Source organism: Acomys minous (assembly GCF_964271855.1).
Source record: "Acomys minous genome assembly, chromosome: 15".
Classification (NCBI taxonomy): domain Eukaryota; kingdom Metazoa; phylum Chordata; class Mammalia; order Rodentia; family Muridae; genus Acomys; species Acomys minous.
Window position 1 is genome coordinate 5,555,481 of NC_140497.1, and position 25,476 is coordinate 5,580,956.

At 52.1% G+C, this 25,476-nt stretch overlaps 1 protein-coding gene and 1 long non-coding RNA gene across 3 annotated transcripts in view; one reads left to right on the forward strand and one right to left on the reverse strand.

Moving 5' to 3' along the window:
- Positions 1 to 436: 436 nt before the first annotated feature.
- LOC311584705 lies at positions 437 to 20,071 on the forward strand. 2 transcript variants are annotated; one of them, XR_014774975.1, is made up of 4 exons: positions 437 to 820; positions 12,277 to 12,369; positions 12,491 to 12,600; positions 17,947 to 20,071. It is a non-coding gene; the product is annotated as an uncharacterized lncRNA (long non-coding RNA). The 2 variants fall into 2 exon arrangements; XR_014774976.1 differs by lacking the exon at positions 17,947 to 20,071 and adding an exon at positions 13,008 to 13,401.
- The window catches only part of COL4A1 (collagen type IV alpha 1 chain), a 109,503-nt gene continuing 97,545 nt past the window's right edge, over positions 13,519 to 25,476 (reverse strand). The window contains exons 44-52 of the mRNA XM_084759271.1: positions 25,087 to 25,159; positions 23,971 to 24,042; positions 23,301 to 23,429; positions 22,004 to 22,102; positions 20,901 to 21,113; positions 20,078 to 20,255; positions 16,646 to 16,760; positions 15,558 to 15,730; positions 13,519 to 14,843 (exon numbers count right to left, since the gene is read on the reverse strand). Of these exons, the coding sequence (XP_084615397.1) occupies positions 14,762 to 14,843; positions 15,558 to 15,730; positions 16,646 to 16,760; positions 20,078 to 20,255; positions 20,901 to 21,113; positions 22,004 to 22,102; positions 23,301 to 23,429; positions 23,971 to 24,042; positions 25,087 to 25,159 (1,134 nt within the window). The 3' untranslated portion in view covers positions 13,519 to 14,761. The remainder of the gene's footprint in view (positions 14,844 to 15,557; positions 15,731 to 16,645; positions 16,761 to 20,077; positions 20,256 to 20,900; positions 21,114 to 22,003; positions 22,103 to 23,300; positions 23,430 to 23,970; positions 24,043 to 25,086; positions 25,160 to 25,476) is intronic.

A 25,476-nucleotide genomic window follows, 5' to 3' on the forward strand; every position in this document is an offset into this window, starting at 1 on the left:
TGGGACACACCCTTCAAGGTAACCTGAAAGCTAAATCCAGGTACGTGATCATCTCTTACACTCTTCGTTCGCACCAAGAGCTGCGGACGGTGAGAACACTCCCCTCTAAGAAGCTGGACCATGAGGCCCTGAGGACGGATGCCTCGGGTCCTCACCCCCTCCTCTGTGCTCCCTGGGGGAAGGGTGCCTTGGGCAGCTCCTACCCAAGCCCTAAGCAAGCTGTTTCAACTCTCTTCAGAGCAGCAAAACAGCCCTTAAGATCTCTACACATCCCACAGAAACGCAGCAACACGTGGCCCACCGTTACTATGGGTACCCGTATTCTCCCTGCACTTTCACAATTTTGTCTAACTCTCCCTCACTTTCCTTCCAAAGCAGTGCATAGATCAACAACCCGTTTCCTATCTTTTACTGTGTTTCCTGTGCCTTCTGGCGGGGTTGAGCGCGACACCAGGTGGACAAGGGCGCCACCTGCACGTGATTCTGGAAAATAGCATAGCTGCCTTCCATCCCTGAGGCAACATGGTCACTGGAGTGTAGCGACCACTTAGGGACCGCCTAAAGTTCCCATCCACGTCCGCGTCAGCAAGCTGACTGGTCCCCGCCGCCCCCTCCGCACTCCAACGGCGCCCAGGTACACGCTGTGCCAAACTCGCCCGCAGCAAGAGAATCGCGTGGGAAAATGGAAAACAAGCCTGTACGCCTCCGCAGTGAGTTGATGATCTGCAAGAATTGAATCTTCGAAGTCACCGCAACCTCGCTCAGACTGGCAGACTAAAAAAGGCACTTCCTGGTGGCGGGAGAGTGACTCAGTTTCCCGGTGAGTCAGCGTCACAAGTGCGCGGTGGTGCGGGTGTGCGCGGCTATTCCGGGTGAGGCGTTGGATCGGCCTCGGGGGCCGGCGCAGCTCAGGAAGCTCAAGTGGGGTGTGAGATGAAGCGCTCCCCACGCGGGGCCTGCGGGGAGGTGACTCAGCTGCGACGCAACACGCGCTCAGGGCTGCAGCACTGCTTCTCCGGGAGTCCCTGCGCAAATGTGCGCAGGCTACTGAGTCCCCACGCGCGCATTTGTCCCTGTGCATCCCCGCCCTAGCAGGGACACGCAGGCCACTCGGTCCCCAATCTACATGCTCTGCCCCTGGGACAGGTGCACGTAGGTGACCGATTCCCCTTGTGGGGGTTGGATTTAATCCACATCCTAGAGACTTTTATTCTCAGACTAGGTGTGTTCCTGTATCCTTGTAGCTTAGACAAACTCCACAGACGCGGCTGGCTAGCTCAGCTATCCTGTTCCTGCGCTGCAGGACAACTTATGAGTTCAGTGAGGCTTGAGGGCGGTGGTCTGAGGGCCAGCAAGGAGCTGGTCAGACCTGTGCGCTCACAACGCACTGAACTAACTGGCAGCTCGCATCCCCACAGTAGGTGAGGGTTGGGAAAGAAATGTCTAAGGTGCCACCTGCCTTCCTCACTACAGAGCTTAGAGTAGTGTGCACACCTGGGGAGGTTTAAAGGAAAACCTGAAGAAGGGTTGCCACGGCCTTGGAGTCTGAGCCTTTCCAAGCTTGTCCTGTATGGAGCTGCCTAGGACCAGAAGCACGTCCAGGGAGGAACAAAGGGCTGTTTTCCGGTGCAGTTCCCAGCCCAGAGAGCCGTCCCACAGCCAGAGGCAGGAGACTCATGTTTGTACCGCCGACACCTATGCTGCATAGATAGAAAAAAATAATTTTCCAGAAGTTTTCTCCTAATATATGAAAAATTATCTTTACGTTGCTGGTTTGACTCCGGTGTGATTTGTAGGAAGAGAGGGAAATTTGAGATACCTACATTCGCTGCAAAGTAGATAAATCCATGTAATTCTAAATTTGAAAGGGAGAGGGCTTTACTACTTTGTAAACTAAGAGTCTGCCGAATGAACGTTAGATTAATTGGACAGAGGGGGAGGGGCAAGGAAGGGGAGGGGGAAAGAGAGAGAATCTGTAACTTTCTTCCCTCAAGCCAACAGCAGCAGAAAGACACAGAATAGCTCCAAATGCAGCTAAGATGATGGTGAAAATAAAGATGAGGGGCTCAGAGAACTCCTCCCTCCCTGCAGATCTCTCAGATCTGGAGCTGCAAAGGCTGGGACAACAAAACCCTCAAACTGGAAAGTCACTTTCGGGGCACTTGGACTATTGTGGTGAGGTCATCTTAAGTCTAAGAAAATAAAATGCAGCTTTGCATTGTGGGAATTAAATCAGAGCATCTGTAATTCAAGTAAAGTGAGGTTAAACAATGGAATCATACTCAAAGCAATTTTGGTAAGCCTGTAAAAAAAAATGCAGAAATACAGTGCAGGCTGACGTGGAGGAAGAACTGCCGTGCACACTGCCTGGCTGAGCCCTGAGTTAATACCATCTCTCTTCTCCTCTTTGGTAACACTGTGAAGTATGAAAGGGGTTGGTTTTATTTCCAACCCAACCCTCAGGTCCACTGCTTCCTGTTGTGTAACTACTTTTTTTAGTTCCGACCTAATTTTCACATCTGACAAGTTGTCCCTTTGTTCTACGGTGACTTTTTTTTCTCCTCACAGAACACAGTAAGGAGCAGGGTGCTATTTAGTCCCACTTTCCCTAGCACCTGAAACACAGATAGGTGTGTGCAATGCAAACAATGAGACAGATGGGAGAATAGATAGATGAATGAGTAATGGGCGCATGGAAGAGTGGGTATGAGTAATGATGCGAGAGTGGGTGGTGGATACATGGATGGTGGGCAGATGAGTGATGGGTAGACGGGTGATGGGTAGACGGGTGATGGGGAGATGGGTGATGGGTAGACGGGTGATGGGTAGACGGGTGATGGGGAGATGGGTGATGGGTAGACGGGTGATGGGGAGATGGGTGATGGGTAGACGGGTGATGGGTAGATGGGTGATGGGTAGGTGGGTGATGGGTAGGTGGGTGATGGGTAGATGGGTGATGGGGAGATGGGTGATGGGGAGATGGGTGATGGGTAGACGGGTGATGGGTAGATGGGTGATGGGTAGGTGGGTGATGGGTAGACGGGTGATGGGGAGATGGGTGATGGGGAGACGGGTGATGGGTAGACGGGTGATGGGTAGACGGGTGATGGGTAGACGGGTGATGGGGAGATGGGTGATGGGGAGACGGGTGATGGGTAGACGGGTGATGGGTAGACGGGTGATGGGTAGACGGGTGATGGGGAGATGGGTGATGGGGAGACGGGTGATGGGTAGACGGGTGATGGGGAGATGGGTGATGGGGAGACGGGTGATGGGTAGATGGGTGATGGGTAGGTGGGTGATGGGTAGGTGGGTGATGGGTAGGTGGGTGATGGGTAGACGGGTGATGGGGAGATGGGTGATGGGGAGACGGGTGATGGGTAGACGGGTGATGGGTAGACGGGTGATGGGTAGACGGGTGATGGGGAGATGGGTGATGGGGAGACGGGTGATGGGTAGACGGGTGATGGGTAGACGGGTGATGGGGAGATGGGTGATGGGGAGACGGGTGATGGGTAGACGGGTGATGGGGAGATGGGTGATGGGGAGACGGGTGATGGGTAGATGGGTGATGGGTAGGTGGGTGATGGGTAGGTGGGTGATGGGTAGATGGGTGATGGGGAGATGGGTGATGGGGAGATGGGTGATGGGTAGACGGGTGATGGGTAGATGGGTGATGGGTAGGTGGGTGATGGGTAGACGAGTGATGGGGAGATGGGTGATGGGGAGATGGGTGATGGGTAGACGGGTGATGGGTAGACGGGTGATGGGGAGATGGGTGATGGGGAGACGGGTGATGGGTAGACGGGTGATGGGGAGATGGGTGATGGGGAGATGGGTGATGGGTAGATGGGTGATGGGTAGACGGGTGATGGGGAGATGGGTGATGGGTAGGTGGGTGATGGGTAGGTGGGTGATGGGTAGATGGGTGATGGGGAGATGGGTGATGGGGAGATGGGTGATGGGTAGACGGGTGATGGGTAGATGGGTGATGGGTAGGTGGGTGATGGGTAGACGGGTGATGGGGAGATGGGTGATGGGGAGACGGGTGATGGGTAGACGGGTGATGGGTAGATGGGTGATGGGTAGGTGGGTGATGGGTAGGTGGGTGATGGGTAGATGGGTGATGGGTAGATGGGTGATGGGGAGATGGGTGATGGGTAGATGGGTGATGGGTAGACGGGTGATGGGTAGGTGGGTGATGGGTAGGTGGGTGATGGGTAGACGGGTGATGGATAGATGGGTGATGGGTAGGTGGGTGATGGGTAGACGGGTGATGGGGAGATGGGTGATGGGTAGACGGGTGATGGGGAGATGGGTGATGGGGAGATGGGTGATGGGTAGGTGGGTGATGGGTAGATGGGTGATGGGTAGGTGGGTGATGGGTAGACGGGTGATGGGTAGGTGGGTGATGGGTAGATGGGTGATGGGTAGGTGGGTGATGGGGAGATGGGTGATGGGTAGATGGGTGATGGGTAGACGGGTGATGGGTAGATGGGTGATGGGGAGATGGGTGATGGGTAGGTGGGTGATGGGGAGATGGGTGATGGGTAGATGGGTGATGGGTAGACGGGTGATGGGTAGATGGGTGATGGGGAGATGGGTGATGGGTAGGTGGGTGATGGGTAGGTGGGTGATGGGTAGGTGGGTGATGGGTAGGTGGGTGATGGGTAGATGGGTGATGGATAGATGGGTGATGGGTAGATGGGTGATGGGTAGATGGGTGATGGGTAGGTGGGTGATGGGTAGGTGGGTGATGGGTAGGTGGGTGATGGGTAGGTGGATGATGGGGAGATGGGTGATGGGGAGATGGGTGATGGGGAGATGGGTGATGGGGAGATGGGTGATGGGGAGATGGGTGATGGGTAGATGGGTGATGGGTAGACGGGTGATGGGTAGATGGGTGATGGGGAGATGGGTGATGGGTAGGTGGGTGATGGGTAGGTGGGTGATGGGTAGGTGGGTGATGGGTAGGTGGGTGATGGGTAGATGGGTGATGGATAGATGGGTGATGGGTAGATGGGTGATGGGTAGATGGGTGATGGGTAGGTGGGTGATGGGGAGATGGGTGATGGGTAGATGGGTGATGGGTAGACGGGTGATGGGTAGATGGGTGATGGGGAGATGGGTGATGGGTAGGTGGGTGATGGGTAGGTGGGTGATGGGTAGGTGGGTGATGGGTAGGTGGGTGATGGGTAGATGGGTGATGGATAGATGGGTGATGGGTAGATGGGTGATGGGTAGATGGGTGATGGGTAGGTGGGTGATGGGTAGGTGGGTGATGGGTAGGTGGGTGATGGGTAGGTGGATGATGGGGAGATGGGTGATGGGGAGATGGGTGATGGGGAGATGGGTGATGGGGAGATGGGTGATGGGGAGATGGGTGATGGGGAGATGGGTGATGGGTAGGTGGGTGATGGGTAGGTGGGTGATGGGGAGATGGGTGATGGGGAGATGGGTGATGGGTAGATGGGTGATGGGTAGATGGGTGATGGGTAGGTGGGTGATGGGTAGGTGGGTGATGGGGAGATGGGTGATGGGGAGATGGGTGATGGGGAGATGGGTGATGGGTAGACGGGTGATGGGTAGGTGGGTGATGGGTAGGTGGGTGATGGGGAGATGGGTGATGGGGAGATGGGTGATGGGTAGATGGGTGATGGGTAGATGGGTGATGGGTAGACGGGTGATGGGTAGACGGGTGATGGGTAGATGGGTGATGGGTAGATGGGTGATGGGGAGATGGGTGATGGGCAGATGGGTGATGGGTAGACGGGTGATGGGTAGACGGGTGATGGGGAGATGGGTGATGGGGAGATGGGTGATGGGGAGATGGGTGATGGGGAGATGGGTGATGGGGAGATGGGTGATGGGTAGGTGGGTGATGAGTGAAAGGGTGACGGGTAGGTGAGTGATGGGTAGGTGGGTGGGTGGGTGATAGAAAGCAGAGGAAACAGATGGAAGCTGAGTGGAGGAAGGCTGGATGAGGGCAGATAGTCTGGGTTTGTTTTTTTTCCTCTTCCTGTAAATTCCTCCTGGCTTATGGTTTTGGTTTCGAAAAACTTCAAACAAAATGACCTAAATCATGCAGATTTCTAGCCTCTTTTGTAGTTTGCATGTGGAATGGTCAGGATCTATTTTCTCATAGTGGTAGGGATGGGATCCAGGGCCTCACTCACTCCTGCTGGGCAAGCACACGGCTTCAGTGTTGTACGACTTCTGTCTGAACTGTGATTTTTCTAGTTCCCTGGCTACGACACGATTGTCTTTGGAACCAGACACAGGATGAGCAGGACGGTCAAGAATTTGAGGGTTCCAGTATGAAGCGGGCATGGGCTGTCTGTAGAAATACACAACGGACAGATGTACAGGAAGAGCGAGCTACAGGAGCCCAGGCATAGTGCACCCAGACCTTAAAAGTCCGGTAGAAAAATGGCTCAGTAGTAAAGAGTGCTTGCTGCACCGTCGTGAGGACTAGAGTTCAAATCCCAGCCCCCATGTAAGAAGTCAGACATCCCATCAACACAGACAGAGGGATCACTGGGGCTAACTGGCTTCTAGCCTCGCTGAACAAACATAGCCCCAGGTGGAGGAAGAGACCCCGCTCAGAGGAACAGGTGGAGAGTGAAAGAGAACATTCTGTGCCCGAATTAGCACACGCACAGGCACGCCATATACATGCATATATATGCATACACACACACACATACACACACATACACACACATACACACACATATACACACATACAAATTAAATAAATGCATCCTTTTAGAAAACATAAAATGTAGAGAGGGCAAAGTTCAGTCATTTGTTCCGGTTTCACACATCACCCTGCTATTTTTGAGAGCTCAGCATGTGCATCCCTCTCTTCAAGTGGACAGGCTGGCCAGACTGAATGCAAATGGCCCAGGCCTGCTAGATGTGGGTTATCTCAAGGTTCATGTGTTGGATGCTTGGTCCCCAAATATGATGCTGGGAGGCCAGGAAGTCCCAGATAGGACAGTAGCAGGAGGCAATCGCATCACAGACAGAATCAGTGTTCGCCTAATGGAACAAGTTAGCTCCCAAATGAATGGGATCTTCCACAAAGAACGGACCTGATGCTTGACTCTCCCTGGCCTCCTGTCTCATCCCCCTACCCCCGCCTTCTCCCTCCTGCACTTGTTTCCCCAATGCTGTCATCAGCCATGTTAGGATTAAGCCCCTCACTGGAGGCCAGCAGGTGAGGCTCAGGGCTTGAGGATCCAGAATTGTTACCTAGTAGGCGCTCCTTGAGAGTAGCCCTCACGTGACCCCCTCACGTGACAGATCTGGACAGCACTGTGGAAACTGACCGGGCGTCAGCACCTCACACCCCACAGGTGAAGTAGAACTTGCGACCTGGAGCTTACGTGAGCAACTGGACACCCATGACCAAAAGCAGAATAAAGGCACAAATCTACAGACAAAGGCAGTGAGGAGCTTTAGCAGCAGCCAGAGAGCAGTGGCGTGCCCTGGGAGTGATGACCTGGAGGAACGCAGGTCCTCACCGTGCCCTGGGAGTGATGACCTGGAGGAACGCAGGTCCTCACCGTGCCCTGGGAGTGATGACCTGGAGGAACACAGGTCTCACCGTGCCCTGGGAGTGATGACCTGGAGGAACGCAGGTTCTCACCGTGCCCTGGGAGTGATGATGACCTGGAGGAACGCAGGTCCTCGCCTGAAACCTCGGGGCCCAGGGGAAGGGAAGACAACCACAGTGGAGAGTTACTGAGAGAACTGAGGTGTCAGAATTCTGTCTTTTGGGAAAGATGCAATAAAGATCGTTTCAGCTGATGGGGAACCAGGACCACCCTCTCCAGCAGCCCTGCTCTGAAGGAAGTGCTTTAGCTATAAGAAGGATTTTTCTAGAAACAGACCATGAATATTAGGAATAAAGGGAGAAAATAAAATTGAGAAATGTCTGATAAATTTAAAATTGTTCTTAAGGTGGGGTGGGTGACTCCTGCAATCCAAGTACTTGGGAGACAGAAGCAGAAGAATTGCTACAAGTCTGAGACTTGTCAGCTACATATTGAGCTCTAGGCTAGCCTGAGATACAGAGCGAGACCCTTTCTGAGTTATGGGCCAGCCTGAGATACATAGTGAGACCCTGTCTTAAAAGAAACCAAACAACAACAACAACTATTTTTTTACTTTTGGTTTAAAAATATGTCAATATATCAAACAATATGCATACTTGAAATGTCAAAAAAAAACAACAACAACAGGAAAGAAGAACTAAATCTCAGAGGTAGCAAATAAAAAGTAAACAAATTCTGAGACACAAATCCAAATATAACAATAATTAGACATAAAAGCAGTCTATCACATCAGTTAAGACAAAGATTGCCAGAAAAGATTTGGAATCCATGATACGGCCATATGGCGTCTACAAAAACAAAAAACAAAACAAAACAAAACAAAAAAAACCTCACTTCAAATACAGTTGCATGGTCAGGAGAAAAAGTAAAAGAACAGAAAGGCCACACCAGCAGGACACAGATCCAGAGAAAAGGTGGCTGTCTCGATAGCAAACAAAGTAGATTTCAGAGGAGAAAAAAAATAAACAAACAATTATGAGACATGAGAAAAGTCAGCGCAGCGGGAAGATGGGGTGCATGGACAATCGCCATGCCCAGCATTAAAGCTGCGCAGGAGGGAGTAAGAGCTGCACCAACTGCAACTGTAAAGAAGATACACACCACCTCTCCGGAGACATCATCCCTCGTCTCCAGAGGCGAAGCCACCGGTGGGTAAGAGACTGACAGGACCGTAAAAGATGGGTTCCAACAGAAGTGCAGGCCACCACAGGCCCAACCCTAATGGGAGCCACGTCTTCAATGGCACAAAGAATGTTCGCCAAGAACATACCCTGAGTTGTGAGGAAACCTGGACATGCATTTGCAAGACCATGGAAGTCGGGGGCTGTTTACTCTGTGGCCAGAATGAAGTGATAGTGACACCAGACGCTACAACACTGGAGTGATAGTGACACCAGACACTGTGACACCAGACACTACAACAATGAAGTGATAGTGACACCAGACGCTACAACAATAAAGTGATAGTGACACCAGACACTACAACAATGGAGTGATAGTGACACCAGACGCTACAACAATGGAGTGATAGTGACACCAGACACTACAACAATGGAGTGATAGTGACACCAGACACTACAACAAGAACTCTGAGACACCCACCAGTCAGTGCCATGGGGTCCACGCAGGGAGCTAGCCTGAGACACCCACCAGTCAGTGCCATGGGGCCACAACAGGGAGCTAGCCTGAGACACCCACCAGTCAGTGCCATGGGGCCCACACAGGGAGCTAGCCTGAGACACCCACCAGTCAGTGCCATGGGGCCCACGCAGGGAGCTAGCCTGAGACACCCACCAGTCAGTGCCATGGGGTCCATGCAGGGAGCTAGCCTGAGACACCCACCAGTCAGTGTCATGGGATCCAGACAGGGAGCTAGCCTGAGACACCCACCAGTCAGTGCCATGGGGTCCATGCAGGGAGCTAGCCTGAGACACCCACCAGTCAGTGCCATGGGCTCCAGGCAGGGAGCTAGCCTGAGACACCCACCAGTCAGTGTCATGGGATCCAGACAGGGAGCTAGCCTGAGACACCCACCAGTCAGTGCCATGGGCTCCATGCAGGGAGCTAGCCTGAGACACCCACCAGTCAGTGCCATGAGGCCCACACAGGGAGCTAGCCTGAGACACCCACCAGTCAGTGCCATGGGGCCCACACAGGGAGCTAGCCTGAGACACCCACCAGTCAGTGCCATGGGGCCCACACAGGGAGCTAGCCTGAGACACCCACCAGTCAGTGCCATGGGGCCCACACAGGGAGCTAGCCTGAGACACCCATCAGTCAGTGCCATGGGGCCCACACAGGGAGCTAGCCTGAGACACCCACCAGTCAGTGCCATGGGGCCCACACAGGGAGCTAGCCTGAGACACCCACCAGTCAGTGCCATGGGGCCCACACAGGGAGCTAGCCTGAGATACCCATCAGTCAGTGCCATGGGGCCCACACAGGGAGCTAGCCTGAGACACCCACCAGTCAGTGCCATGGGGCCCACACAGGGAGCTAGCCTGAGACACCCACCAGTCAGTGCCATGGGGCCCACACAGGGAGCTAGCCTGAGACACCCACCAGTCAGTGCCATGGGGCCCACACAGGGAGCTAGCCTGAGACACCCACCAGTCAGTGCCATGGGGCCCACACAGGGAGCTAGCCCGAGACACCCACCAGTCAGTGCCATGGGGCCCACACAGGGAGCTAGCCTGAGACACCCATCAGTCAGTGACATGGGGCCCACACAGGGAGCTAGCCTGAGACACCCATCAGTCAGTGCCATGGGGCCCACACAGGGAGCTAGCCCGAGACACCCACCAGTCAGTGCCATGGGGCCCACACAGGGAGCTAGCCTGAGACACCCACCAGTCAGTGCCATGGGGCCCACACAGGGAGCTAGCCCAAGACACCCACCAGTCAGTGCCATGGGGCCCACACAGGGAGCTAGCCTGAGACACCCACCAGTCAGTGCCATGGGGCCCACACAGGGAGCTAGCCTGAGACACCCATCAGTCAGTGCCATGGGGCCCACACAGGGAGCTAGCCTGAGACACCCACCAGTCAGTGCCATGGGGCCCACACAGGGAGCTAGCCTGAGACACCCACCAGTCAGTACCATGGGGTCCAGACAGGGAGCTAGCCTGAGACACCCATCAGTCAGTGCCATGGGGCCCACACAGGGAGCTAGCCTGAGACACCCACCAGTCAGTGCCATGGGGTCCAGACAGGGAGCTAGCCTGAGATACCCACCAGTCAGTGCCATGGGGTCCAGACAGGGAGCTAGCCTGAGACACCCACCAGTCAGTACCATGGGGCCCACACAGGGAGCTAGCCTGAGACACCCACCAGTCTGGCACCCTGCAGGCCCAGGTAGGCAAACCAGGCCCAAGATGACCCAGGCCTAGTGCCACACTGCACAGGAGTGACTTGAGCCCACTGCTGAGACATCCTAGATCCCCAGAGACCCCAGTGCCACTAAGATGAGGAGGTAACTGGTGGAAACTAGAATGAGCTAAGCCATCCTGGGAAATACACAGGTGAGAGGACACTGGGATGTTGAGACACAGGTGAGAGGACTCTGGGATGTTGAGACACAGGTGAGAGGACTCTGGGATGTTGAGACACAGGTGAGAGGACTCTGGGATGTTGAGACACAGGTGAGAGGACTCTGGGATGTTGAGACACAGGTGAGAGAACTCTGGGCTGTTGAGACACAGGTGAGAGGACTCTGGGATGTTGAGACACAGGTGAGAAGACTCTGGGATGTTGAGACACAGGTGAGAGGACTCTGGGATGCTGAGACACAGGTGAGAGGACTCTGGGATGTTGAGACACAGGTGAGAGGACTCTGGGATGTTGAGACACAGGTGAGAGGACTCTGGGATGTTGAGACACAGGTGAGAGGACACTGGGATGTTGAGACACAGGTGAGAGGACTCTGGGATGTTGAGACACAGGTGAGAGGACTCTGGGATGCTGAGACACAGGTGAGAGGACTCTGGGATGTTGAGGTTTTCTTTAGGGGCTGGAGAGATGGCTCAGTGGCAAGGAGCACTTGTTGCATGCATAGAACTTGGGTTTGATTCCCAGGACCCAGATGGTGGCTCACGATCACCCTTAAACTCTAGAGCCAGGAGATTCCATGCACCCCAAGGCACAAGCACCCATGTGGTGCATGTACATACATGCAGGCAAAACACTCACATATGTAAATATTATTTTTAAAAAAGATTTACTTTGGAATTAACTAAGACAGTTTGGCATGGAAAACGGAGTGAGGTAGTTTGAAACAGACTGAAGAATCCCTAAGATGAACTTGCACCTATTGGCAGCTAAATTACAGATACTAAACAACCTAGTAAAGAAATGATGACCTCCCGCTAGGTGGCTATGAGTCAGATCAGATACTCGCATGTTAACATAATTAAGTTGTGTACTTAATGCCACACACGCTCTTTTGAAAACTAAACCGACTCTATTTCCCATACATCTAGAAGCAATTGATTTCCGGCGAACATGTCTGACAGCGCTCATTTTGAGGGTGGATGGTCAGGGGGGGTGGGGGGGGGCATTGCAGAAAGCTGGAGGGGTTTGGGTGATGTAACTATGGGATGGTTTGGCTATGGGAACAGGAAGCCTAGTTATTTGGTGTTCTCCTCCATCCTCCCAGACAGAGGGAAGCACAAAGAACTCTATCCATCAGTTAAGACAAAAGGGTGGAGGACCAAAGCCAGATCTCCCTCTGCGTCCTGGATCTAGTGATGTGAGTGTTCAGAGCATCATGCTTGGCGTCCACAGCATGGGCTCCTGCTTTATCTTTACACAGCGTTTTCCCGTGACCCTATCTTCCCTGTAAGTAAACACTGCTCATAAATTATCCTAAGTTCATCCTCAGGACAGCTGTGCCAGGTGAGCTCACCAGCAACATTTCAAAACTCTTCTCATGAAAGCTGAAAAACATATCCATCCCACGCGGACTGCATTTCCACCCCAGGTAAGCGGAAGCCTGCTGGTGTGGTGACACATGCCTTTAATCCAAGTGCTGGGAGGCAGAGGTGGTAGGTGGGTTCTGTGAGTTTGAAGCCAGCCTGTTGGTCTACAGAGAGAATTCCAGACCAGCCAGAAGGGCCTATGTAGTGAGACAGTGTCTCGAATAACAAACAAAATTACTGCGACTCTCTCCCTCTCCCTAACACACACACAATCTTCTTTTTGTACATGTGTTTGTATGTGTGTACACACGCTTTTATGTGCACATGTGAAAACTGAAAGTCAGTGTCCAGGATATTTTTAAATTTCTCTCTCTCTCTGTGTGTCTGTCTCTCTCTATCTCTCTCTATCTCTCTCTCTCTCTCTCTCTCTCTCTCTCTCTCTCTCTCTCTCTCTCTCTCTTTGAGACAGCCACTTTTTTAACTTTGACTTCCCTAATCCAGCCGACTGGCAAACCACAGGCATCCCTAGCATGTGCCGCCAAACCCGACTTTGTATGCGTATGCTGGAAATCCACAACCTCTCACCAAGTCACCTCTCCAGCATGGATGTGGCCTGACCACCTCCGATGAGTTCAAATGCCACCTTCTGGTCCAGTCCTCTCAATCACAGAAATGTGCTCGCTGATATAAGGGCTGGTGGATGCAATTTCAATAGCAGGATATGTATTTCTAGTCATTAAGCTTGCCTCGTATCTAAGGATGCCTGGGCTGACAAAGCAATGAAGGAGGGGAGGGCTGTCTCTTGCTTTGTAGTTAACTACTGTAAGTTAACCCCACCCAGTTCAGGACTCTTGTTTGAACAAATACAAAATAAAAATGCTGTACGGTACGCAGCAAAGCTCACAGGTTTATTAGCGGTATGTGTGGTAACTTTCCTTTTAATGTTTCAGTGGCAGTCCTAGCAACAAATCCATAAAAGCTTAATTTTTATACAAATAGTTTTATTACAAATTTGAATTCTTAAGAAATACACATTTAAGGAAATTACACAGAAGGCCTTAGTAGTCTTAAGAACGTTTTGAGGGGGGACTTTTAGTGAAAGGTCACTTCAAGCACAGTGGTCCGAGTCTGCCCTCCTGCGGCCTGTCCACTCCCTGCAGGAGCTGTGACGCAGCTCACGAGAAGCTGTGAACTGGCCTGTTGTGTGTGCTCAGGTGTGAGATGCTGCCAGGATGCAGGATGAGGGATGCTGACAAAGGCCTTGGCTGCTCAGTCTGCGGTTAGTGTTTAAAACCCTGAAGATACTTACTACGGAGCAAAAGCAGTAAGTGCCAAGCACGGGGCTTGTTCTCATGGACACCATGTTTCTGAATGGCTTTGGCATTGGCTTTGGCAATACACCTCTTTGGTTTGGGAGTAAATGAGGGAAGCTGGTGTTTCACATTTGGTGGCCTGGCGTTGGAAACCCTGTGAAGGGACAGCACAGTCTTCGGGAGAGGAAGACGAAGTACACTTTATTTAACAATTGGGCTCTACGCTAGAACTTGACCTGCCTAATTGCTGACACCTATATAAATTACTAATATATATATATTTATTTATTTTCTGTCTACCTTTGGACCATCTTTACTCCACAGGAAAGCCATGACTTTCACAAAAGCAGCTGCGTAGTACCACACAGGGCATGAGTTCGTGTTTGGGGCTGAAAAGATGGAATTCCATGTAAAGGGTAAAAGAAACCAGTTTCCTTGACTGCTTTTTGCACAGCCCATCGAGGGACCTGATTTGAAAACACAGGACAGTGGTATAGACAGACACTCACATCTGGGGTGACAGGATGAAACGGGCTGTGGGCTGTGTGGAGAGCACCGCGCACCCCTAGCACCTTTGGGTTTCTCTATGGAGTTCTCGCCTCACACATCAGTGCACTGGATTGCAAAAGGCAATTCATCTTTTATTTGATCACGAGTGCCATTTGGTATACGCCACTATGGAGAGCTTGTCGCTCGCTGTCTGTCCTTCTCCTTCAGCAAACAGAGGCCAACGAAGCGGGGTGTGTTAGTTACGCCAATCCCTAAGGCACTTTATGGTTTTCATAGTGGACAGTGAGGTACATAGGATATAATTCTAGGGTTCGTTGCTGTTAAGAGTAAAACAGGAGGGAGAAGAGAAGGAGGAGGGAGTAGCACCATGTTGTGACGGCGGCGGCGGAGGCAGGCCTCGCTATGTTCTCCTCATGCACACTTGGCAGCGGCTGACGTGCGTGCGCAGCTCCCCTGCCTTCAAGGTGGACGGCGTGGGCTTCCTGTCACACAACAGAGTTACACCATCAGTATCAGCCCATGGAGCATCGGAAACTCAAGTGTGTCAGGTGTGTCTCTCTCGAGCCCCGAGCTCCCTGAGGGACACACCCATCTACACCAATGGCAAGCACTCTGAGCAGGCATGCCCTGGGGTGGAGGACCCTTCGGCAGCATGGGGATGTTTTAGACATTATCCACACGCAGGAGCCCACCAGAGCCCAGCAGAAGCCTCCCCTGGGTCGCAGGACCCTCCTATGCTTTGCGCTATATTTATCTTCCCACTGCCTCCAGTAAGGATGGAGCCTTCCCCAGGGTATGGAGGGCTGTTACCCTTCTCCATACTATTTAACAAACGGCAAGTGCGCATTAGATTTTGTTGGATGACAGGATAAGCGGTGAACCTGGAATAACGAGCTGCCACTCATGACATGAGGTGAAGCCAAAAAGCGGGTGGGATGTCTCACGTCCTGCTCCAAGATTTCAGCTGCTTTTTTTTTTTATAGCATTTTAGCACATCCATGTACAGAAACAGCAGATGACCTCTACTCTTTCTCAGCTCCCCCAACAATGTGAGAATCCAGACCCATCACCTCTGTTCCCCTTTAAAAGTCATACAGGTCACCTGCTCATGCAGAAAGGGCTCTAATGTGATGGGGTCATAGAGGACAAGAGAGAAAGGCTCCCAAGGGGCCAGAGGGTAGGTAGTTCTAACTTACTTGAACATCTCGTTTCTCTCTATGGTGGCGAGCCAAAAGCTGTAAGCGTTTGCATAGTAATTGCACGTCCCTCGGCCATGGCACTCGATGAATGGGGCGCTTCGGAACTCTTCTAGACAGGACCCAGGGGAGGCGAGGGCTTGACCAGAACCCTCAGCACCGGCGCTGGTGTGCTGCGAGACACACATGAGGTATGAGCCGGAGGTTTCGCCACCCAGGGCCCAGGGACAGATTCATTGTCTCTAGCAAGGAGCCAGGGAGTCACCTCACTGAGGCCACAAGTCTCCCCTACTCGGCCCCCAGGCTCCCCAACTCTGGGCCCAAAAAGCTGCTCAACACCCACGATGCTGCACCATCCAGGCCTGCTGGCCATGCTGGGCGCTCAGGCTTCCACGCAATGCCAGGAACCAAACGCCAGCTCCTCCCAGTGGGAGAGCGGCACCCAGCTTTCCTAGAAAGTAGCCAGGAAGCTCTTTTCCTGCCAAGTAATAAGGCTAATGAATGTTACTTTATGGGTCAGGTAAAGGGCTCGGTTCTGCCCAGGGGCTTTAAAGAGAAAGATGTCTGTGCAGGGCGCTTCCTTGGAGCTGGTAAATTCTTACCCACGTTCTTACTGGGCCAGGACTGTGACAATAAAATCACATAAGGAACTGTCCCTGAAACAACCGGCTTTTCAAAGGTAAGGATGAAAGGCGTTAAAATCTGAAACAGCCAGGTGATAGGAGAGTGGGCCTCGCTGCCCAGGCGCATCCTGGGTATTAGCCTGGGAAGACTGTCCTTTGGCCAAGGTCCAGAGCATCGCAAGCTCACAGGCAATGGCCAAGTTCCCTCACACCTGATGCGGTCTGCTTTCAAGCTTCTCTGTGTGAATAATGCTAGGGAGATGCTGGGCAGCCTGGTGCTGGCCACGTGACTGTGGAACACCCACACTTGAGGAGCTCCCTGCTTATGGTGGGCAGCAGCTTCCAACACAGAGGAGCAGGGACCCCAGGAGTGACAGGTCAGGCTCCGCACTGTGTTCAGCACAGGGTGATCTGGGAAAGCCGGAGGCACATAGGGCACAGAGATGTGGTCTTTCAAACGCTCACCATCACGAAGGAGTAGCCAATCCACAGTGAGGACCAACCGTTGGGGCACTGCGGGATCTGAATGGTTTGACTGTGTACCGCCATCACCATGGCTGGTGCCTCACACACTGCACACCTGGAAGGGAGGGACAGACACTCAGTGTGGGCGAGGCCTAGGGATGGCCCACCCCCTCACCTTCCCTCCCTCTTCCTCCTGGCTCAGCGATGAATAATAATTCATTATTATTCAAACGTGAATAACGTGGCCAGTGCTGAGAGTCAGGCTGGGAGCCTCCTCTCGTTGGCACGTCCATCTCTGTCCTAAAACACTCCATTCAAAAGCAGTTGCTTTTTAACTGCCCACTCTGTAAGAGGCATGATGGGAAGGCTGGGTCATAGAAGTGGTCAGAGGGACACACTGATCTGGCCGGCCTCAAGACAAGGTCCCTCCCGTGCCAGGCTGGCTCAAGCCCAACCATGGCACCATGCCCCAGGACCAGTGAAAACCACCCGCCCACACAGGGTTCTAAAGCTCGCTCAAGTAAGGGAGCTCCTGATGGTGGGGGAGCATGTTGCTTAAAAAACACAAACAGCAGCGGCAAAATAATTACATTCCAGTCACAGAGTGAAGAGAGTGTTAGCCACGCTGCTAAATGAGTGCAAACGTGTGAATAATTACACAAGTTCTGCATGTGGATGGACTGGCAGTGGGCGGGCGGGCGGCTGGATTAGTCACTCTGTGTTCTGTGCTGTGTGTATGTGCCTGTATGTGTGTATGTGTGTGTGTGTGTATATGTGTGTGCATGTGTGTGTGTGTGGTGTGTGCCTGTGTGTGTGTGCATGCTCTCTATTCACACAAATGCAGATGAATTAAGAGGTTCCATTAAACACCACCCACTGTAAATTGAAATCATTTTGCCCATCTGCCGCCATCGCCTCTCAGGCATGGGAAACAGGACAGCTAAGGACAGCGCCCTCCTTCCCAGCAAAGAGAGGGCAGCTCTGTGCTCCAGGACAGCCAGAGAAGGCGCTGTCAGGGACTTGGCGTGATGCTGGCGGCCTCCTTGCCTGTATGTCTGAAGAAGCTGGAGCCACAGCTCCAGGCCATCTGCAGTTTCCCTGACTCTCTAACCAGTGGTCCCTCCACTCAGGTGATTAAACTGTGGCTCAGTGGCCGCTCCCATCTGAAGACAGCTAGCGAAAGCACTCAGAGACAGTAGCCAACAGGTTACAGACAGCAGCTGCCGCCTTTTTGGCTCAAAACTCGAAAGGAAAGATTTGTGTCAGTGTTTCTAAAATTAAGTTTTGGGGCCTTCCCACAGGAGAGAAGGAGCCGGGAAGTCCTGAGACCTTGCTGGAAACCGTTGTTAAAGCAACTCTCGCCTGGGAGAGGAGGCCACATCCCTGCAACAGGGAGTTGAAGATGCATGTGTGGGGCTGAGGGGCTATGGTTGGGGTGAGGCCTGGATGGCCCCTCAAGCTGTAGGGACATAAAGAGATCTGAAATGCCGAGTCCTGGGTGTGCTCACAGAGCCAGGAGCCCCGTAAAGAGACACATCCACCGACAAGAGAACACCCGAGACACACAGTCCCCCTGGGGCCTGTGTCTGCAGCCAAACTAAGACCAGTAACCAAGGGACAGAAATGTGATAATCATTTTCTACCTGTTTTCCAAGGAAAGCTAAAAAAGGAAACCACAAGAGACGTTAAGAGACGTTCACTCTTCTTCTACTGCTTCAACACAGTCTGCGCAGGAGCCTGTGTGTGAAGTGGTGGGTGCTCTGTGCACTCCTAAAGTGAATATACGACAGTTTCCAGCCTAAGGCCAATACAATAAATTTCTGGTAGCTCCAAAATGAATGAATGAATGAATGAATGAATGAATGAATGAATGAATAAGGCTGTCATGAGAGACTTGGGTGCACACGCACAGTGAGCCTGTGGTCCTCCGAGTGTCCCTCTGGTAAGGGCTGTCTTTGTGCTCCTGTTTTTAAAGGGATTGTGGAGATCCAGGTGTGGTGAAATGGACCCACAATCCAGCACTGAGGAGGCTGAGGCGTGAAGACTTCAAGTTCAAGGCCAACCTGGGCTGTATATTGGGAGCGGCCTTGAAAGGGTATACGGACATACCTGGTGCTTCCTCTTAAATCCCTAAGGAAAACTCCTGATTTCTAACTCACTCTGTCTTTAATGCTGCTGCATGCATAAAGGGAAGTTTTAGCCAAATGAGTTTCTCCAACTCTGTGTTTCTGTTACTTCTCAGTACAGCTGAATGATAAAACTTTCAATTTGATGGAAATTGGCAAAAACAGGACAATCTCATACTTTTCACCCATTAGTATCCTGTCTTAACTTCTCACCAGGCAGGCTCCTGAGCTGACAACACTCCAGATGTCAGTAGGGAGCTTAATTTAGGAATCACTCAGCCAGAGACATACACATTCTCAATGGGTGTGTCATGGCCTCACGGGACGTGAGGGGGCAGAACTGGGTGGAACAGGGCTTTACAACGGCATAATTAATTCTGTGGGACTGGGGATCACACAGAAATGTTTGAGCAGAAACAGATCTGCAGAATTTTTATGCACACGCACTCCATAAGCAGATGAGATATATTATATGCTCAGTACTACAGTTCCACAGCCTTCATGTCACAACTGGGCTACTATAAGAGACACAACAGAAAACGTCAAGTGTTACTGAGGATGTGAGGGGAGGGGAGAGAGCCCTTGTGCATGGCTGGTGGGAATATGTCAGAATGCCAAGGGCACAGCCACTGTGGAAAAGCAGCAAGGAGGTGTCTCAAACACTTAAAAATAGAATCGACGTATGACTCAGCAAAAGAGGCTGAAGGTGAGAAGTCAGGTGTAAACACCGACATTCTGAGTGACCTTAGCCAACCCAGGTAACCGCAGGCAGGTGAGGTGTGCAGCCATCGTGCGCCCATTCAGTGGGTTGTGATTCGTCCCTTTAAAAAAGGACAGTTGGAGCTGGGCGTGGTGGCACTCAGGAGGCAGAGGCAGGCAGATCTCTGTGAGTTTGAGGCCAGCCTGGTCTACAAAGTGAGTCCAGGACAGTCAAGGCTACACAGAGAGACCCTGTCTCGAAAAAACAAACAAACAAAGGACATTTGGGATCTTGAGAGATGAATTAGTGTAGCTAAGAACATGCAAAGGACCCAGGAGAGGTTTCCAGGGGCCACACCAGGTGACTCACAACGCCTGTAACTCAGCCCTAGGGGGATCTGGTGTCACTGGCCAAAAGGACCCCTACATGCGTGTGCGTGCATACACACACACACACACACACACACACACACACACACACACACACTAAATCTCATTTAAAAAGAAAAAGAGCGTGGTGGTGTACGCCTTTAACCCCAGCACTGGGAAGGCAGACAGTCAAGGCCGAGAGTGGACCGGTTTTCCTCCTTCGTGCCTCTGCGCTCACCTGCTAATAAAGGGTCGGATGTTGTCCCCAGAGATGGGCGCCATGGACATGGGCATAGGCTCCGGCGTGGACAGCCAGTATGAGTAGTCGTTCCTGGAGGCGAAGTTGCAGACGTTGTTGATGTTGCAGAACAGGAAGGGCATCGTGCTGAACTTGCGCAGACAGCTGCCAGCCGTGCCTGCGCCAGGGAGGGCAGAGAGAGGGAAGTGAGAGCCTGCTCCACGCAGTCAACCCATGCCACTGCTAAGGTGGACACTCTCATCAGAAGGAAGGACACAAACAGACCGGGTGGGCCACAGTAATGATTTCAATGGACTGGGTAAGAAGGAAAAAGAGCAACGCGGAGGTGTCGGAGGAAAAGAAACGTGCTGCCAACAGAGGGAAGTCTGATCTGGGAGGAACATTGCGTGTGTGACTGTAGAACACACTGTCGCCGTGCCATGGTTCTAACTTTATTCAGCTATGTCATCGGCTACAACTCTGGGGCATAACTTGGTGAAGGAACCCTGGAGCACATGAAGATAGTGGGCACCTATATGTGGCTTCCTAATGGGTCAAAAGAACTCGGCAGAGAAGGGGGCGGAACAGAAGATCCCGAGAGCCTCCATTAGAACCACACGGTATATTTCTAGAAGAACAGACAGCCCTGTTTTATAAACGCTGCACAGACGGAGGCGGTCATTATGTGTGAGTGAAGGGGCACAGACCAGCCCTGCTCAGGAGACGCTGCTTACCTGGCCCAACACACTGTGGTAAACAGACAAGGACACGTGTCACTAGCTGGGAACCCACCACGTGTCACACGGGGAGAACAGCATCTTACCTAAGTCCTGCCCGTGGGCCCTCTCGTTGCCTTGCACATAGAGCAGGGAGTAACCATGGTAAAGGATTTTGGTCCCCGGTGGACACAACGGCTCATCTGTTGTCTGACTATGCCTGGTCACAAGGAAGCCATGGTCCACAGATGGGGTACCTGGGGGACCCATAGATCCCGGCAGCCCATCGGGGCCTGGTGGACCAGGAAACCCTCTTGGACCTGTAGGATAGAAGACAAATCCAGTGCCTTAGTCACCATCCAGCTCCCTCCAGAGCCCCCCAGAACCCGTCTCCAAGGAACTGTAGCTATCAGCATTGCCCAAGAGTAGCAGAAGTGTCTGACGCCTCACCTCACAAAACAAACGCTAAGGAAAGGGCAGAACTAAGTAAACGCAGGCCTCCTCCTCCTGGGGGCAATCCCTTCTCCACACTCTACCTTGGCATGGCTTCATGAGCCCAGAGTGTGGCAAGAGACATACTCTCCAGTGAGGTTTAAAAAAAAAAAAAAAAAGCAGCCTCCACTGCAACCCCTGCCCCATTCACGAAGAATTCTGGGCTCCTCAAAGGGGGAGCAGGGAGGGGGGTGGAGGGTGGGGGGTGGGGTGTGTGGGGGGGTGGAGGGTCACTACAGAATCATTCAAACAGCTTTACTTTCATCTGAAAGCCTGAGTATGAACATGGTCTCAGGAAAGTTCTCAGGCCCTGGGCCCTGCATTCCCTGGGGCAGCTAAACAACATGCTGGCCCAGGTCTGCTCAGGTGTTGATGTGTTGTCATCAGCGCCATCATGGTGACACAGTCATCTAAGTCTTGTTCTCCATGAAGGCCCGTGAAGTTTAGCCCATACCAGTGGCCTTGGGACAAACACTGACATTACTCAGTACTAGCTATGGCTGAAACAGAATTCTTGTAGCTGTGGGACACTGGGATGTTAGGAAGCCACAGGGGCCTGCCCTCTTAGCTCCTGTGGAAAGCACAGACCTTAACTGATCAACAGCAGCAACCCTTAGCTCTCTTATAAACACATCTTTTCTAAGACGTGGGCTTCCTCGGTAGCCTGGCAGTACTATCTCTCAGGCCTGGACCTGCTGTTTCTGCTGTAAAGACCTACCAGGTGGTCCAAAGGGTCCAGTCTCTCCTTTCTGGCCAGGGGCACCATCAAACCCAGGGGCACCTTGAGGTCCAGGCAACCCCACTGAGCCTGTCACACCTGTAGGAAAAGGGGAGGAATTTATTATCTGGCATGGTGGACAACAAGTGGCCCCTCTTTCTTCTCTCCTGAAAAGTTATCTTTTTATCTTCGGGAAGCAAGCACAAGGCTGGGATGGCCAGCCATAGGGTGTGTCTGAGTGGCCTGTAGATCCTAGCCGCCTAAGGGGCCTGGGTGGATGCAGCTGCTTCCTGCAGAGCCCACAGCTCCCCCTGCTGGAGTCAAGGCTGGCACACTGTATGTGGAGTGGGGTATTTATTGCTCCAACCTTGCCCCTCAAGACTGTCCCCTGAGCTCTCCCAAGCTACCTGAGGCTGTTATGTGGCAGCCAGACCCAGAAAAGGCCAAGTAAGGGAGACGGGAAGAGGAGCCCGCCTAACCTCCCTCACAGTCATGGTCCAGAGCAGCAGTTTTCAACCTGTGGGTCACAGCCCCCAAAGGAGTCGCATATCAGACACCCTGCATACCAGCTATTTACATTATAATTCATAGCAGCAGCATGATTACAGTTATGAAGCAGCAATGAAATACTTTTATGGTTGTGGGGGGGGGTCACCACAAAATGAGGACCTGTATTCAAGGGTTGCAGCGTTAGGAAAGTTGAGAACCACTGGTCCAGAGTCTCAGTGTTCAGCCACAGACAGGCTGGTGTGACAGTTTTCTGTTTCCACAGGTATTAGGCAACTCATAAGCAGCCTGAAGCTTAACTCCCCCTGGATGCTGCCTTCGACCCCTTGGCTTCCTACCACCCGCCCTCTACCCACCAGCTCCTGAAACAGGAATGCCCACAGCAGCAGGGGCGAGAGGGGCGTGTACTGGAGACACAGGGAAGGAAGCTCAAGGCTTTGGCTCATAGACAGGGCTCACAGGTTGCTCTGCGAGTAGCAATCCCAGCAGCCCGTGGGAGCCTGCTGCTCCACCGTACCAGCTGCCCTGCCAAGCAAGGTTCTGGGTGTTTCTAACTAAGTCTAAATGTATTGAGTTGTAAGCCTGCCTTCCTGTATTTTTTTTTTTTTTTTGAGGTAGTGGGTGTCTTTCAAAATCTTTATCATGTCTGGCATACTTTAAAGAAAGTCCTATTTAATCATGTTTGTATCATCAACCAGGGGTCAGACTCTGTCCTAACACATAGGAGATAGGAACTCCCCCCCCCCATACACACACACATAACAGGCACCTGCACAACCCAAGGCCTCACCTTGCTGTCCTTTTGGACCTGGGGGTCCCTGGAGCCCTTTTAGACCAGGAGGACCCTCAGGACCAGGGAGCCCTGGTTCTCCTTTGATGACATCGTAGGGACCTGGGGGCCCAGGAGGCCCTTGGAGACCTGTGGGAATGACAGCAGAGGGTCAGTCTCACTGTCAGCAGGGTGACCAAAAGCTGCTTCGGTAGCTACCATCACATCATCAGACACACAGGCACAGAGCGTCACCAAGCACACACATTCACTGTGTAGTGCATCTTTCTTGTTTAACTAAGCTAAAGACCTTGAACTCTGAACCCTATACTCTACTCCATTGTGGAAGCTAAGAGCCTCCACCCTGCTCACGCTTGGCACCACCTGTGGGCACAGCACAAGCTACCCCAGGTCAGCAGGTCAATGCCTGTGCACCATGCTGGATAACCTAGCACAAAGCTGTTGTTCAGCCGGGTCCCTGTCCACTCTTCTGGACTCTCTGAGTCGCACATTGAACAATTCCACTATGAAGGTAGATGCAGAAACTCTAACAGAGTCCTTAAGTTTCTAATGACCATTTTCTGCTGATTTTTCTACTCATCGACATCAACCCCTCAAATCCTGTATGTTTGGTAGCGTCTGCACCTCCCCAGATCACTGATAAAGCCTCGTGCGTGAACAATTCACCTACCTTTAGGGCCGGGTATGCCTTGATCTCCCTGGTCTCCTTTCACTCCCTGTAGGCCAGGGAGACCCTTCTGACCTGTGTGGGGAAAGGATGTTATCTTTGCATACAGCTTTCAATCATAGGCAAGATATAGGGGGTGCATCCTGACACACATGTACATAGGCAGGCACACATATATGTAAAAACAGACACATAGCTGCACCCCCATGTGTGCATGCAGACATACTCATATGCATACATATAACATGTATGCAAACACATGCAGTGAACACATTCCCATTCAGGTTCAAGGAAGGAAACATGTTAATTTTTCAGCTGCAGCGTCTTGCAAAGCTTTTCTTTCTAAATCTGGAAACCATTACTCTATAAGCAGCTTATATGGCAGAGGCAATCAGGGCAGGGGCATGTGATGGAGTCAGAGGTCACAGACGCCTACAGCCTGAGGGCTTTGTTTTGGTTTGTTTTGTTTGTTTTGTTTTTATTTGCCCATCAGGTTACTCTGACTCTGTGGTAACCATGGTGTGTGGGAGCTGCTAGCATCAGGACATGTTTGCTGACTACACTCACTGATAAACTAACAAGTGGCCGAAAGCCACAACTTGTCTTTTTTTTTTATTTAATGAATTTACTCAGATTACATCTCAATTGTTATCTCATCCCTTGTATCCTCCCGTTCCTCCCTCCCACTTTCACCCTATTCCCCTCCTCTAGGTCTGTAACAGAGGGGGACGCCCGCCCTCACCACAACTTCTTCTTGAGACTCAAATGACTGAGTCATATGTGACCCACTGGTTCTTAATTAGGGAAATCAGAACGCCTTTAGTCGGCCACCCATGGGTGCTCACAGACTGGAATGCCACATGGAGCCATTGTTAGCTGCGATCCCAGCACTCAGGGGGTTGAGGCATGAGGGCAGTCATTAGCTTGAGGTCAGTCTGGGACAGACAGCAAGACCTTGTCTCAAAACCAGGGAAATCGCTGCATTTTTAACTTGAAGATAGCATGCTCTCTTGCCATGGCCATGCTGGCATCTGAACATGGACGCATTATGCTTGGGAGGCCTTTGGAACAGTGTTCCCTCAACAGCAAGGCTGTGAGGCTCAGATGTCACTGTCTTACCTTGAAATCCTGGAACACCGGGCGGTCCCATGTCTCCCTTTGAGCCTGTGATCCCTGGAGAGCCACCAATGCCCTAAACACACAAAGGAAGTGAGCAGGAGATGCCTGCCGACACCACGCTCAGTACCCTGTGTACTGTGTCAGGAGGAAAGCCCCTCTGCGTTCTACACGTGAGTTCGTGAGCTGACAGGGTCTTACAATTCCTTAAATGTGGGTGGTAACACAAGGAAAAGATGTTGCTAACATTGGTTCCTGATCTCCTTCTATTTGTCCATATCCACAGTAAGCTCCTTTGAGTTTGTAGCCACTGCCTCCACCCACCAGCATGATGGCACGAACACAGCCAGAGTGCCATGGACACTTGCCATGGAAGTAGACACAAACACATAC